General features: G+C 41.7%; 1 protein-coding gene across 4 annotated transcripts in view; it reads right to left on the bottom strand.

The window, feature by feature from the left end:
- The window catches only part of TBC1D9 (TBC1 domain family member 9), a 129,650-nt gene extending 114,525 nt beyond the window's left edge, over positions 1 to 15,125 (bottom strand). For 3 of the 4 annotated variants that reach the window (XR_015144185.1, XR_015144186.1, XM_086346608.1), the window contains exon 1: positions 14,045 to 15,112. Coding sequence is in view for 2 of the 4 variants with exons in the window: in XM_086346608.1 (XP_086202734.1) it covers positions 14,045 to 14,174 (130 nt within the window). In the remaining 2 variants the exon portion in view is untranslated. Of the gene's footprint in view, positions 1 to 14,044 lie in introns of all 4 variants that reach the window. The other variant, XM_086346607.1, reaches the window with a different exon arrangement.
- Positions 15,126 to 15,767: the final 642 nt, after the last annotated feature.

The raw sequence follows: 15,767 nt of genomic DNA, 5'->3' as shown, positions 1-15,767 counted from the left end.
AGCAAAATGGCGGCTGGATGAATTATGAGCTGGAATCAAGACTGCCTGGAGTACTATCAATAACCTCAGATATGCAAATGATACCACTCTAATGGCATAAAGCAAAGAGGAACTAAAGAGCCTCTTGATGTGAAAGAGGAGAGTGAAAAAAGCTGGCTTAAAACTCAACATTCAAAAACCTGAGATCATGGCAACCAATCCCATCACTTCACAGCAAATAGATGGGGAAAAAGTGGAAGCAGTGACAGATTTTATTTTCTTGAACTCCAAAATCACTTCAGATGGTGACTACACCTATGAAATTAAAAGAGCCTTGCTTCTTGGAAGGAAAGCTATGACAAACCTAGACAGCATATTAAAAAGCAAAGACATCTCTTTGTTAACAAAGGTCCTTATAGTTAAAGCTATGGTTTTTCTAGTAGTCATGTATGGATGTGAGAGTTGAAAGATCAAGAAGGCTGAGCGCCTAAGCATTGATGCTTTCGAAACTGTGTGAAGACTCTTGAGAGCCCCTTGGACTGCAAGGAGATCAAACCAGTCAATTTTAAAGGAAATAAACCCTGAATATTCATTAGAAGGACTGATGCTGAAGCTCCACCACTTTGGCCACCTGATGCAAAAAGCTGTCTCACTGGAAAAGACCCTGATGCTGGGAAAGATTGAGAGCAGGAGAAGAAGGGGCAACAGAAGAGGAGGGGGTTGGATGGCATCACCAACTCAATGGACATGAATTAAGCAAATTCCGGGAGATAGTGAAGGACAGGGAAGCCTGTGGTGCTGCAGTCCATGGAGTCACAAAGAGTCAAGCATGACTTAATGACCAAACAACAACAGCAATATATAAAATTGGTAACTAAAAAGGACCTGTGAATTCTACTCAATACTCTGTAATGACCTATATGGGAAAATAATCTAAAAACTAATTCAATTTGCTTTACAGCAGAAACACAACAATGTAAATCAAACATATTCCAATTAAAAAAATAAATAATAAAATGAGTCCCCTGCGCACACGGGGCTTCCCTGGTGGCTCGGTGGTAAAGAATCCACCTGCCAATGCAGGAGATGTGTACTACATCCCTGGGCTGGGAATATCCCCTGGAGGAGGAAATGGCAACCCAGTCCAGTATTCTTGCCTGGAGAATCCCATGGACAGAGGAGCCTGGCCAGCTACAGTCCATGGGGTCACACAAGAGTCAGATACAATGGAACACACACATACACACACGCACACCTCTGTGTGTGATGCTGCTAAAGAAGAAAATAACCGCAGTATCCATAAAAAAGGAAGGCAGCCTCATTCTCTCAATTTTCTGAAAGGAAGCTTGGACTACATTTTCTCTTCCCCTCTTTTGGAGATCCATTTACAAACACCCAGAAGATGTCAAAAGCCATCTCAAATCCTACACACATCACATGTATTTGTTCTTACAGCTGCTTTGCAGAAAAAGGTAAAGTCTCAAGACAAATTGGAACAGGTGACTAAATCATTCTTGGACAAAATTCTCTAGAAGTGATAAGCAGAGGGGGAGGAATTCATGGAACAAGCAAGCAACATCTGCTTTTGTCTAACCATGCTTCTTGCCAGAAGCACTTACTTATTAAGTAAGTGACTGAGCCACTGCATACACAGCTATAGACCACTGCCCACCCCAACACACAGTCACATCAGGCTCCATTAGGCACCAACACACTTTAGTGCCTTTTATATCTAATTAATCTACAAGAAAAAATGTGAACTGCTAAGTGCAACAAGGAGCAACTTTGCCAATACTTACAAATTGGCAAGATGAGTATGTTTACCCCCAAAATAGGTACCCATTAACTAGCGAGGGCTTCTAGAACATCTGCTTTGTTATCTCTCCTTCACTACTGTGAGTTCTTTGACTAGGGAGGAAGTTTTCCTCCACCCTCTTTGAGTCCCTGGCTGGGTCTAAAAATTAAAGCTGACAGACTACGAGGGGAAAACCATGCAAATTGTATTGAATTTGTACATGTACATGAGAACCTACACAAGAGAATGAAGATCCAAAGAAGGGGCCAGAGGAGGAAGCTCTTATACCTTTTAGACAAAGAAACAATACATTTGTGAAGAATTGGCAAGACACAGGGATCTGAACTAGGGGTATAATTGCACTAGGGCTAGCTAATCCGTATACTCTTTAACGAGGAAGATAAGTGTTAGTTCAATAAGGTTTATTTGCAGAGTCCTCTGGTGCTGGCTCTGGGCTGATAGAGTCTATTTCTAGCAAAAATTTATTTCCTACCTTTAAGCAGGGAAGGGGGAGCTTTTTCCATGTTTGAACGTCAAAGTGTTGGTCGCTCAGTCGTGTCAGGCTCTTGGTGACCCCATGGACTGTAGTCTGCAAGCCTCCTCAGACCATGGAATTCTCACTCCAAAAATACTGGAGTGAGTTACCACTCCCTTCTCCAGGGGATCTTCCCGACCCAAGGATCAAACCTGGGTCTCCTGTGTTGCAGGCAGATTCTGTTTACTGCTTCTTAATCGCCTTCCTTTGTCAAATGGTACGTTCCCCTAGCTGTGATGATCTCCATGTGATGCAGAAAGTCCAATTCCCAGATAATCTAGTGCTAATCTCAGATCAAAACATTGGGATACAGCCTGAGTCTGTACCCGTATAACCCCCATGCCTATGCTCTTAGCTCTCCTGAATCTGTTCATCCCAGTTTGATCACTAGCTTAGTAATGGCTCAACAAGAAAACTTGTCTTTTTTTTCCTTTGTATCTTTATAAAGTTTCAGCCTTGGAAACACAGTCAGTACTCAACACATTTCTGACAGAACAGCTTTTGATTTTGGGTAATGAGAAATTGAGAATATCACACGTTTGGTTTGGAGAAACTGTCTCAATCTCTTGTGACGTCCTCTATCTTGAAGTACCTATATTCTAATTCACCTGGGATCCGTGAAGCCCCTAAAACTGCATGTAAAATTTTTCAGTGTTTTCATTTTTCAGAAGGTAGAGTCAATCACTTTTACTAGATTCTCAAGGGGGACAATGAGGAAAATAAAGTTAACCCATATCACTATAGTTAGTCTCATAAAGAAAGATTCAGACATAAATAGGCCCCCACTTATTAGCTGTGTGATCCATGGCAAGTCACTCAGTTTCTTTAATGCCTTACTTTCCTTTTCTATAAAATGGAGATAATAGCAGCAACCACTTTACAATGGTAGACAAGGTAATTCGAATGACAACCCACTACTGAGGACAGCTATACAAATGGGACAAAAATACGCTTAAAAATATCAAAGAATTAAAAAGAGACTTCACCTGGGAAAGTAGCTCAGAGACAAGAACCCAACTTGTTGGGGGTGGGGGTGGGCACTATTATTTGCTCCTTCCCAAAGGGGCTTCTGAGTGGCTGAGAGTCGGGATATACTTTTAGTAGAATTTAGTGGCTTCCCTGGTGACTCAGATGGTAAAGAATCCATCTGCAACGAGAGAGACTCAGGTTCAACTCCTGGTTCAGGAAGATGCCCTGGGGAAGGGCATGTCTACCCACTCCAGTGTTCTTGCCTGGAGAATTCCTTGGACAGGGGAGCCTGACGGGCTACAATCCATGGGACTGCAAAGAGTTGGACACAACTGAGAGACTTTCACTTTCACTTTTTAGCAGAATTAGAGACTGGAAAGACAAGGAAAGCTATCAGCACCAGCAAAAAGTTGGAAAGTAATGGTGCTGTCTTTGGGTTGAGACCTTGGAGATCTACAACCTAATCATAAATGCCTATCTTAAGTAGGCAAAACTTCCCAGGTTAGAGTTCACTTTTGAAATACAGCAACACCTAAAAATAGTTATTTTGGTTTCTAACTGGAAGAAAAAAATTATCTCTTACACCATCTTCTATTTCAGATTACTTCTGCAAAGTAAGAGTACAATGTCCAGTACATAATGAAAAGCAACCAGGCATAACAGCATGAATGAAAATTAGAAGAAATCACAGGCAACAGAACAGACCACAAAGGCTTAAGATATTGCAGTTCAGAGAAACTTTAATGAATGGGTAGGCTTAACAGGTTAAATGCAGTTAAATAGACAGTGAATTGGAACATAGATCAGAAGAAAATAACCAAAATGAACCAAATAAAATTCAGAAGGTAACAAGACATAGAAGATACAATGATGTCTGCTGCTGCTAAGTCACTTCAGTCGTGTCCGACTCTGTGTGACCCCATAGATGGCAGCCCACCAGGCTTCCCCCATCCCTGGGATTCTCCAGGCAAGAACACTGGAGTGGGTTGCCATTTCCTTCTCCGATGCATGAAAGTGAAGAGTGAAAGTGAAGTCACTCAGTCGTGTCCGACCCTCAGCGACCCCATGGACTGCAGCCTACCAGGCTCTTCTGTCCATGGGATTTTCCAGGCAAGAGTACTGGAGTAGGGTGCCATCACCTTCTCCAGGATGAAGTTTACAAAGCTAATAACAATGGATCAAAGAAGTCCTACCACCTCATGCAGTGTTTTTTAAAAATCAACAAATAGCTGGATCCTATCAAAACTGTAGAAAACCAAAGTCAAAGAGAAAACTATAAAAGCAGATGGAGAAAAAGACATATTCTTACAAGGAAGCAATCCTCAGAGTGATAGCTTCCTTTTCCAGAAAAAGAAAAGACAAATCAGAAGACAATGTAACAGTATCTTAACCAAGTTTTAAAGAATTAACTGCCAACCATTCAAACCAGAAATGTACTTTAAGAATGAAAGCATAATGAATACATTTTCAGCTATAAAAAAACTGAGAAAATCTGTCACCAGTAGACTCTCACTAAGGGAAAGAGTAAAGGATGTTTTTCAGGCAGCATAAAAATGATTCCAAAAAAAAGTACAGAAAAAAAGGAAAGAACAACAAAAATGGTAAACATATGCAGAAGTCTAACTGAATACAGACTTTAAAAAGTAGTAGTAACGATATGTTCTTGTGTTGAAAATATATAAAAAATAAAATACATTACAACAATGGCATATAAATTGCAGAATGGGGGGGGCTAAATGGAGTGAAAGAAGTCAAAGTCCTTGTATTATCTAGGAAAAGATTAAGAGTGCCAATTTTAAAAAATGTTTAATAAAATGAAAATACCAGTTAACAACATATATTAAGTCAAGAATGCATTATAATCTCCATAGTAACCACTAAAAGAATAGAGAAGTGAATATAAAACTTCTAACAGAGGCTTAAAAATGTAAGCATTAAAAAAATATATAAAACGAAACAAAATGGGACTTCCCTGGTGGTCCAGTGGCTAAGACCCTATGCTCCCAATGCAGAGGACATGGGTTCAATCCCTACTCAAGAAACTAGATCACACATGTCCCAACTAAGGGTTCACATGCCACCAGATGGAGTTAAATAAATAAATAATTTTTAAAAAGAACAAAACCAAACCCATATTCTACCAAAGGCAAGGAAGGAAGGCAAAAAAGAACACTGAGCAGACGGAAAAAATAGAAAGCATTTAATCACTGCAGGTGGTGACTATAGCCATGAAATTAAAAGACGCTTGCTCCTTGGAAGAAAAGTTATCACCAACCTAGACAGCTTATTTGGAGAAGGCAATGGCAACCCACTCCAGTACTCTTGCCTGGAAAATCCCATGTGGTGTCGCACAGAGTCGGACATGACTGAAGCGACTTAGCAGCAGCAGCAGCAACAGACAGCTTATTAAAAAGCAGAGACATTACTTTACCAACAAAGGTCCGTCTAGTCAAAGCCATGGTTTTTCCGGTAGTCATGTACGGATGTGAGAGTCGGACTATAAAAAGAGCTGAGCGCCGAAGAATTGATGCTTTTGGACTGTGGTGTTGGAGAAGACTCTTGAGAGTCCCTTGGACAGTGAGGAGATCCAACCACTCCATCCTAAAGGAGATCAGCCCTGAATATTCATTGCAAGGACTGATGTTGAAGCTGAAACTCTAATACTTTGGCCATCTGATGTGAAGAACTGACTCATTTGAAAAGACCCTGATGCTGGGAAAGATTGAAGGCAGAAGAGAAGGACAGAGGATGAGACGGTTGCATGGCATCACCAACTCAATGGACATGAGTTTGAGTAAACTCCGGGAGTTGGCGATGGACAGGGAAGTCTGGTGTGCTATAGTCCACCAGGTCACAAAGAGTCAGACAAGTCTAAGCGACCTCACTGAAATAAGATAATTTAAACCTAAGTCACATGTATTAATACATTGCCTATATAATCCAATTAAGGTGAAGATTTTCAAACTGGATTAAGAAAAAGAAATCAACATCTATCACTTATAAAAGACATATAAAATAAATGGCTATGGAAAGGCTGAAAGTAAAAATATGAAAAAGATAACCATACAAAGATTAGCCAAATCAATCTCTCGTTAACTATAATGATAAAGCAAAAAGCAATTCTGGAGATATAGACAAACACTCCCTAATGATAAAATGTTCAATCCACCAGAAATATACAATTATAAATGTATACAGTCCTAAAGATAAAGTATTAAAAGACAAATATACTACGAAGACAAATGGTCTAAAACCATAATTACAGTAGAAGAACCGAACAGAAGCAGCTCAGTTGTGTCTGACTCTTTGAGATCCCATGGACTATACAGTCCATGGAATTCTCCAGGCCAGACTACTGGAGTGTAGACATCTTCCCAACCCAGGGATCGAACCCAAGTCTCCCACATTGCAGGCAGATTCTTTACCAGCTGAGCCATCAGAGAAGCTCAAACACAAGCAGCAAAGCTGGCCAACTGAATAAATAGAGCAATCGTCCAGCAACTGCAGAACACATTATTCTTCTCAAGCACAACATGTAACACTTACAAAAATTGACTATCAGCAGGGAATAAAACAAATCTTACTAAATTCCAAAGCACTGAAGTCAGTGCAGGTAAAGCCATACTTATAAGGAAAATTATCTAAAATGTATATATTAGAAAATAAGACTGAATATCAATTAACTAATATTTTCAAAAACTAGAAAAATAACAATATATACCCAAAGGAAACAGAAAATAATAAACGGCAGATATTAATGAAGTAGAAAATAAATGCAAACAAAAAAGATCAACAGCCCTAGAAGTTGATTCTTTATAAAAGACAAAATTGATAAATTCCTAGAAAGATTAAGAAAGAAGGCACAAATAACCAATGTCAAGAATAAAAAAGGAAGCTATTACTATACATCCTACAGACATTTAAAGACATGAGAATATCTTTAACAAACTTACGCCAATATAGTTGAAGATCTAAGATGAAAAATTACAAGAAATAAACTTATAAAATTGACAGTAAAAGAAAAAGTTTTAAACATCTGAATGCTGTAATACCATTCAACAAACCCAAAAAGGACACTTCAAGGCCAGACAACTTCACCTGTGAGTTTTGCTAAACATGTCAAGGTTAAATAATACTACTCTCACACAAAATCTTCCAGAACTCCACAACTTACTTTTAAGGTCAGTATAATTTGATACCAAAATTTGACAAGGAAGTTAAGAAAAAGAAAAATTATAGGACTATTCTACTAACTGATTAGGATTCAAAAACTCTAAATAAAAGATTAACAAGTGATATTAATGAACATATAAAAACTAACATCATAGCCATGTTGGATTTATTTTATATATGCAAGTTTGATTTAACACCTGAAAAATCAGTTAATAAGTCAACACACTAACAGAATAAAAGAGAAAAATCAAATGATTACCTTAATATATATAGAAAAGCATTTGAAACAATTCAGCATCCACATATAATTAAAAACTTTTGGCAAACTAAGGATAAGAACTCCTTTTGAATGAAAAGAAAAAAATGATGTAAAATTATGAAAAACAGTACAGAGATTCTTTAAATAAATAAAAAGAGTTACCATACGATCCAGCAAAACCACTCTTGGGCATATATCCAGAGAAAACTATAATTTGAAAAGATACACGCACCCCAGTGTTCACTGCAGCACTAGTTACAATAGCCCAAACATGGAAGCAACCTAAATGTCCTCTGACAGATGAATGAACAAACAAGATGTGATATACATACACAACGGAATATTACTAAACCACAAAAAAGAATGAAATAATTCCAATTGCAGCAACATGGATGTATGTACAAGTTATCCCACTCTGTGAAGACAGAGAAAGAAAAATACCACATGACATCGCGTATATGCGGAATCCCCCAAAACGACACCAATGAACTTATTTACAAAGCAGAAATAGACTCACAGCAAAAACTAACTTATGGTTACTAAAGGGACAGGCGGGGGGCAGTTTGGGATTAACATATACACACTACTAAATATAAAATTGGAGACGGCAATGGCACCCCACTCCAGTACTCTTGCCTGGAAAATCCCATGGGCGGAGGAGCCTGGTGGGCTGCAATCCGTGGGGTCGCGAAGAGTCCGACACGACTGAGTGACTTCACTTTCACTTTTCACTTTCATGCATTGGAGAAGGAAATGGCAACCCACTCCAGTGTTCTTGCCTGGAGAATCCCAGGGACAGGGGAGCCTGGTGGGCTGCCGTCTATGGGGTCGCACAGAGTCGGACATGACTGAAGTGACTTAGCAGCAGCAGCAAATATAAAATAAATAATCAACAAGGACCTACTGTATAACACAGGGAACTATACTCAATATCTTGTAATAATCTATAAGGGAAAATAATCTGAAAAGAATATATATATGCATGCGTGTTTAGTCGCTCAGTCGTATCCAACTCTTGGCAAACCCATGGACTGTAGCCCACCAGGCTCTCCTGTCCGTGGGATTTTCCAGGCAAGAATACTGAAGTGGGTTGCCATTTCCTACATACATATATATATAAGTAACTAGCATTAACTTCATAAATTAGCTAGGTTCTGGATACAAAGTCAATTAAAATATATATATATTTATATATATATTAGCAAATATAATAAATATATATATTAGCAAAGAACTTAGAAAAAAATTTTTAAAGAAACAATATACAGCAGACTATAAAATATCTAGTAATAAATCTAAGATGTGAAAGACCTTTAGAGAAAACTATGAAATATCTTTGAAAGAAATTTTGAAAGATCTAAATAGAGGAAAATACCATGTTCATGGACCAGAAGATTCAACATTATAAAGATATTAATTTTGCCCACTTATTTATAAACAATGCAATCTCAATCAAGATCACAACAGTGTAAATTCTTGTTGTTGCTGTTGTTCTGTTTTGGTGGAACTTAGTAGCTGATTCCAAAATGTTCTGTAAATGTGAAAGAGAATAGCCAAGAAACTCTTAAAGAACAAGATAAGAGGACTTGGTCTAATGAATATAAACTCCTGTTATAAAACTGCAGTGTGCTATTGGTGCAAAAATATTCTTATAAACAAAAGAAATGGACTAGAGAGCCCAAACACATATTGGAGCACTTGATTTACAAACACGGTAGCCCCACAGGGGCTATCTTGTAAGAACGGAATGAGAACAGAATGGACTTAGCAGTAAATCATGCTGGGGCAACTGGATGTCCATAAATACTTTTTAAATTAAAACTTTAACCCTATCTCACACAGTATGCAAAAATTAATTCCCAGTGAATAGATTTGGGGGTAAATAAAAATTGGGGAGGTTAAAACTGAAAAGTCTTTGACTTCCCTAGTTACCCACTCATTAAAATTCTGTGCTTTGTGCTTCCACCGCAAGGGATGAAGGTTTGAGTCCTGGTTGGGGAAGTTCCCCATGCCGCATAGTACAGCCAGAAAAGAAAAAACAAAAAAATCCCCAAAAGTTCTAGAAGATAACATAGAAGTCTATGTTCATAACCTCAGAGTAAGAAAAGACTTATTGAACAGGATGTAATAAAACACTAACCATAGAGAAAAAAAGACTATTAAGGACTTGGATTTTTAAAATTAAGAACCTCTTTTCATCCTTAAGGGTGAATAGGCAAGCAACTGAATGAAGACTGTGCCACATGTACAGCCAACAATGAGCTCACATTCAGAATATATTTTAAAATACCTACAAATCAGTAAGAAAAAACCCAAACAACCCAATTACAAAGTGGTCAAGAGACCTGAACAATCATGTCACAAGATGAGAAGGTGCTCAATCTCATCAGTAAGGAAAAAGCAAATTAACTCCACAATACGAAAAACCACCAAAAAGAGGCTAAAATTACAAAGACTGACAATGTTGGCAAGGATAAGGAGCAAGGGAAATTCCCATTTGCCGCGGGTGGGAGTATATTGGTACAACTACTTTGGAAAACAGTTTGGTATTATCTATTAAAGTTGATGAGGCATACAACCTACAAGCTGACAATTCCTTCCCTGAGTGCACGTCCACAGGCCCCCAAAAACACAAATAAGAATTGCTCCAAGGAAGAGCCATTTAGGACCCCATGATGGATCTGTCTCTTTGCTTTTCATTGCTTTTGTTATTATAATCATACATAATGACCTTCCTCAGGGAGCCCTGTGGCTCTGCCTTAAAGAGATTAACACATCCCCTCCCTAAGGTTGGCCATTCCAGAGGACAGTATTTAACTCCTCAACTCCTCCCCTTTTCTGTCCCATAAAAGAACTGGATTCCAGACCCCACTCAGATGTTTATCTTGAGACATTAGTCTGCCATCTTGTCCTTCAGCCACGTTTCTGAATAAGGTTGTTTTCCTTGCCTCAACACCTCGTCTCTTGGTTAACTGGCCTGTTGCGCAGCAGAATGACAACAGCCACCTTATCCACAGACCCCAAATAACCATCCAACAACAAATTTATCAAGAACAGTTGATAAATTTGGCTAACAGTTTTCCACACAGCATGGGGAAATTAATTCCAGTCACAAAGAATCTAGACACTTGTCAATACATAATCCATGATGCCATTCATTCCTTGATCAAAAAAAGACAAGCAAAACCAAAACACCGTATTTAGAGATAGGCTCTTTGTCACAAAAACTATAAAGAAAAATGAAGAAGTGTTTACCAAAAAAACATCAAGATAGATTTTTTGTTCGTTTGTTTTTTCACCTTCGGTTGATGATGAGCAGTGATTGGCAGAAGGCCACGTGGGGGAATTCAGTTTTTATACTGGTGTTGGTTACAAGATGTTACTTGGATAAGTCATTGCACTCTGCATCTCTATTTTGTGCATATATGTGTATGAAATTTCAGTTAAAGGGGATTAATAAATCAAATGCATCTACAATCTAAAAAAAAATCTCATTATGTCAATACCTATGTATACTGTTTGGAATCAAAAAGAGAATACTCTTAAGGGGGAAGGGGAGTATCCTCACTGTGGCCCATTGTTTTAGCTTTGGTGCTAACATCTTACCAAGCACCCTGGACCACTGAGCACTTCTGACTAGTTCAGGTTGCCTACTCACCCATCATGCATTTGATCAGCACTGCTCCAGATAATGCACATTACATAAGGGTCCTGAGATCTTCCAGAAAATCTCCGATAACTGATACCCAACACTTGCTCTTCCTTCCTCTCCTCACAGGCTGATTTTCTTTCTTCAGTTCTCAGCTCCAGTGTCATTTCTAGAGGGAACCTTTCCTTCCTCCCACTCCCACCAGGAAAGGGGTAACCAACATGGTATTCCTCTGCTTGGACTTCAGTGCTGGTCATTCTCAGTTTGCACCTATCTCCCCGATCCATCCCTGGGAGGCTGAGTCCTGATCCTAGATCACCAGGACAGCCCATCCAGCCAGTTTCTATTGGGTCCCACAGATGACAGGCAAGGGCAGAAACTTGGAGGCAGGGAGAAGAAAGAAGCTGGGCATGTCCTCCACGCCCCTTTTTGCTGGGGTCTCTGTCCTTGGGGCTGGCAGCTCCTCTGGAGGCCCTAACTGTTCCTGCCTGGCTTGGGCTCCCTTGGTCTCCGGCAGCATCATTCCTGCCACCTTCTCTGTACCTTTCACTGGTTCTGCTAACCCTGCCTCCATCCAAGTTGCCTTTTCACTAAACTCTCTTCGTTTGAACTAGGTTAGATTGTTTTCTGCTGAGACAGTGGCGATTTTATATTAATTTATAGGACAATTTTCTCAGCATCTGTCTTCTCCCAATAGGCTCTGAGCTTCATGACACTGGTACTTCAGAAGTGACTAACCGATGTTTTAAATGATATGGTGAGTTAATAAATGCATGAATGAGTCCACATTAGAAATGGAATACTATGCATTATACAAGAATTTCTAAAATGTCCTTGCTTCATTTGATGTGGCACCAATTTATCTGGGGAAACATTTTTCCTATATTGGTTGAAAATAACCTTTATTGACAGGAATATTTTTACTGATTTCAATTATTCTAACAATAACTATTAACAGGTATAATTTCTCAATTAAGAAGTTAAGTTTATCTATCTGTAATAAGTCATCAATGATGAGAGTCCAAGTGGACTGCAGTTAATTGTAGCTCCAAGAGTTAGTGGGAACACAGTAAAAATGTTAACTAGAAAAAGATTTAGGGACTTCCCTGGTGGCCCAGTGATTGGGACTTTGCCTTCCAATCCTTGATAGGGGAGCTAAGACCCCACAAGCCTTGAGGCCAAAACACCAAAACATAAAACAAAAACAATACTGCAACAAATCTAATAAAGATTTTTCAAATGGTCCACATCAAAAACAAACTCTTAAAGATAGACTTTGCATCTTATTTTTTATAACCTATTGCAAATGACTGTAGAAAATAAATACTCAGTAGTTCATGGTGTGAGAAGGGTTATCTCCAGGCTGGAGATGTTGTTAATAACATATACTATCTACATTGCTGCTTTAGACTTTAAGGACAATCCGGGCTGATACCAATATTAAATATGCAAGTTTCATATTAATACATATTGTTAAACAAGTTCTACAAAATGAACTGGAAAATTCTGATTCTAGGACACTAGTCAGAATTTCTGAAACACAATATGGAGCTCTGCAGATTCCCCAGAAAAAGTGCCCGAAAATTAGATTACCTAGAGGTGATCTGATGCACTAGCAAGACCTTTCAAACCAGTAGCTATGGTCCAGTGTGACCCTTGAACTTCAGCCTTGAGAAAACCAGTTCATACATTAGAATCACAACTAAATACATACTATGTCAAGAATTTTTAGTTTATAGCAAGGCATTTTGGAAAGCAACAATTTACAAGCTCCAAGTGGGGGATGTATTCTGAACTCTGAAGAGATCAAGGTTCATCTCTTTTCTGCAATCACTCTCCTGTTTCTTCTGCTAACTTCTTCATTGTAAAAAATATCCTTATTCTGTTTATTCTAACCAAGAGACAGAGGGAAGGGTCCGATTTCTCTAGTACAGTATGAGTTGAAGATTATCTGTCATCTCCCGCCACCCAAACTAGTTAGTAAAGGGAGACCTTTCTGATATCTCTTGGGATAGAGGGTAGGGGTCTGGTTTTACAAACTGGAATTAGATGGCATGGTTTTAGTACTAGTCACAATAAAAAATACCTCGTGAGGGGGTTTGCGGAAGTGATTAAGTTAAAACAGTTAAAATGCAGTTACACTTCTAATTACTTTATAACCAGATAACTTGCTTCATTATGCCCAATTAGGTGTAACAAAAACAATATTCCTTTTTCCTTCCTTTTTCCTTTTCTCTTCAGTCATAACTAACATAGGAAATGACCACACCAGCTCTTTACTGATTGCTTCCCTGGAAACAAAAGAGCATTTTATACCTGATCCTGCCATTACCAGTAAAGAGAATGAAGCAAAAATTAACTGTCCTTCCCCTCTCTTGCCCATACGGGAAGTACAGCATTCAGTTCCTAAGCACTGATGCTCCCCTCACCCCAGACTCTCTCATCTCCATTCCCATCAACATCACCCACTTACGGGGCGCCCGGTACACGAAGGGCCCCGTCGCCCGACAGGATTAGCAAAAAAGCACCTCATTCAGTCTGAATATGACATCTCCTGATGTTTTCCACGCAGCAAAGCGGGGCGGGCGGCCCAACCCCTAGGGACAGGGCGGCGTCTCGGGTGCCCGCAGCCCAGGACCGCGGGCGGCGCCGCAGAGCTCCCGGCCCCCACCCGCAGGTCCTTACCCGCCAGTCCGCCGCCGCCGCCTCCATCGCCCGAGTGCCCCTTCCTCCGCTGCAGGATGAAGTAAGGGTTGGCTCTCTCGGTGATCCACAGCGCGTTGGCCAGCAGCACCTCTTCGGGGTTCACCCACATGTTCCCTGGCGCCGCGGGCTCCCTTACAATGGGGCGGCGGGTCGGGTCCGGCACGCACCGGCGCGCAGCCCCGGGCACACGCGCGCCCGCCCGCCTGCCCGCCAGCTAGGTGCGGCGGCGGAGAGCGATTTCACCAGGGGGCGGCCCGCGGGGCCCGGGCCACAGCGAAGCCCCCGCGGGCGGCCCGGGAGGACGGCGAGGACTCGGGCGCCGCGAGCAGCATCCTCTCCGCGGCGCCGCCGCCTCCCGCGAGCCCGCGGCCGCAGACTCCCGGGCCCCTTAGCTCCGCCGCCGGGTCGGGGCCCACGGCAGCGGGAGGAGCGAGAGGAGGGGGAAGGAGAGCGGGAGGAGGAGGAAGTGGTGTATCTCAGCCGCGGGATCCGGCTCGGCAGCTGGCAGGGCTGCGGGCGACTGGCGCTGATCCTGCCCCGCGGGTCGGGCGGAGCTGGGCTGGGGTGCGGCTGCTCCCGCAGCGCCCACCCAGGGTCCCGGCCGCCTGCGTCTCCAGCCGCTCAGAGCCCTCCAGGGCACGGCGCGAGAACACTCCGCCTGTGGGCCGCTCGCACCCTCGGCGAAGCCCAGCTCCCGGCTGGAAGGACGCTCCGGACACTGCGAATGAATGACGACTGCGCGGCTCGCTAGGAGCGAGCCCCGGCGACACCAGCTTCTGCGGACGCGAGATCTCCGCGGGCCCTGCGAGCCGAACCAGGCCGCTGCAGCTGGCTTCGGGCGAACCTTCTGGGGACCGGGTGGCGAGCACTCGGCCCCACGCCCATCCCAGCAGCGAGGACGCTGCCAGCCTCCGTGGGGCGTGTGTGCGCGCGCGCCGTGTGTGTGTGTTTATGGTTGACGATCTGTAAGCTGGCGCCACCCCTCTTCCCAAGAAATGTGTTTCAAGCTTCCAGACTTGGAGCTAGAGACAGAGGTCGGAAGTGGACGCAGCCAATGGTTGCTGGTGTTTTTGTTTCCTGCATCCCTAGGCAAGTCATGCGCCAAACTTGTCACCGCCTGTAGCTCCGCCCCCACTCCATTCCATTGTAATTAAAATGGCCCAGCTAAGTGCATTACATCACTTCTTTCCTTGACCTGTAGGGCTTGAGCAAATAGCGAAGTTGGAAGCAGCCCCAAAGCTTAGAGCAACTAATTCACCCCACAGCTGTCCCTATATGAAGCGTTTGGCGCTTCGAGGACCGGATATGGCAGGATTCAAGGATTTATCCACATTTAATGAATGGATTTAATTTTTTTTAAAGAATCATTGTAATTAGAGACACACAAACCAGGCCATCTTTATCTCTAGACAATTTTGCTTTCCCCAGGTATTTCAAGTCTCTTTGTAGTGATCACAGCCGATCCACCAACCTATCTGATGACCTTTTTTTCACTTCAGTTTTATACCTGGAAAATCTGTAGATAGCTCAGCAAAGAGTCTCCTCTGGTGATGGGAATTTAGTAAGCTTTGTTTTGTTGTGGAAGTTGGACAATTCTAGGGACTTCTCCTTTTCCCAATGAGCAAAGCATTCAAATGAGGCTTTCTTGTGTGGACTTCACATTTTTTACCTACGCAGCTCTCACTTGGACTGCTGAATTCCT

The sequence above is a fragment of the Bos grunniens genome, chromosome 17, assembly GCF_055505025.1.
Source record: "Bos grunniens cultivar Pamir isolate PY7600 chromosome 17, Bosgru_T2T1.0, whole genome shotgun sequence".
Classification (NCBI taxonomy): domain Eukaryota; kingdom Metazoa; phylum Chordata; class Mammalia; order Artiodactyla; family Bovidae; genus Bos; species Bos grunniens.
Note: the sequence above shows the minus strand (reverse complement) of the source record. Positions and strands in the feature narration are given on the sequence as shown.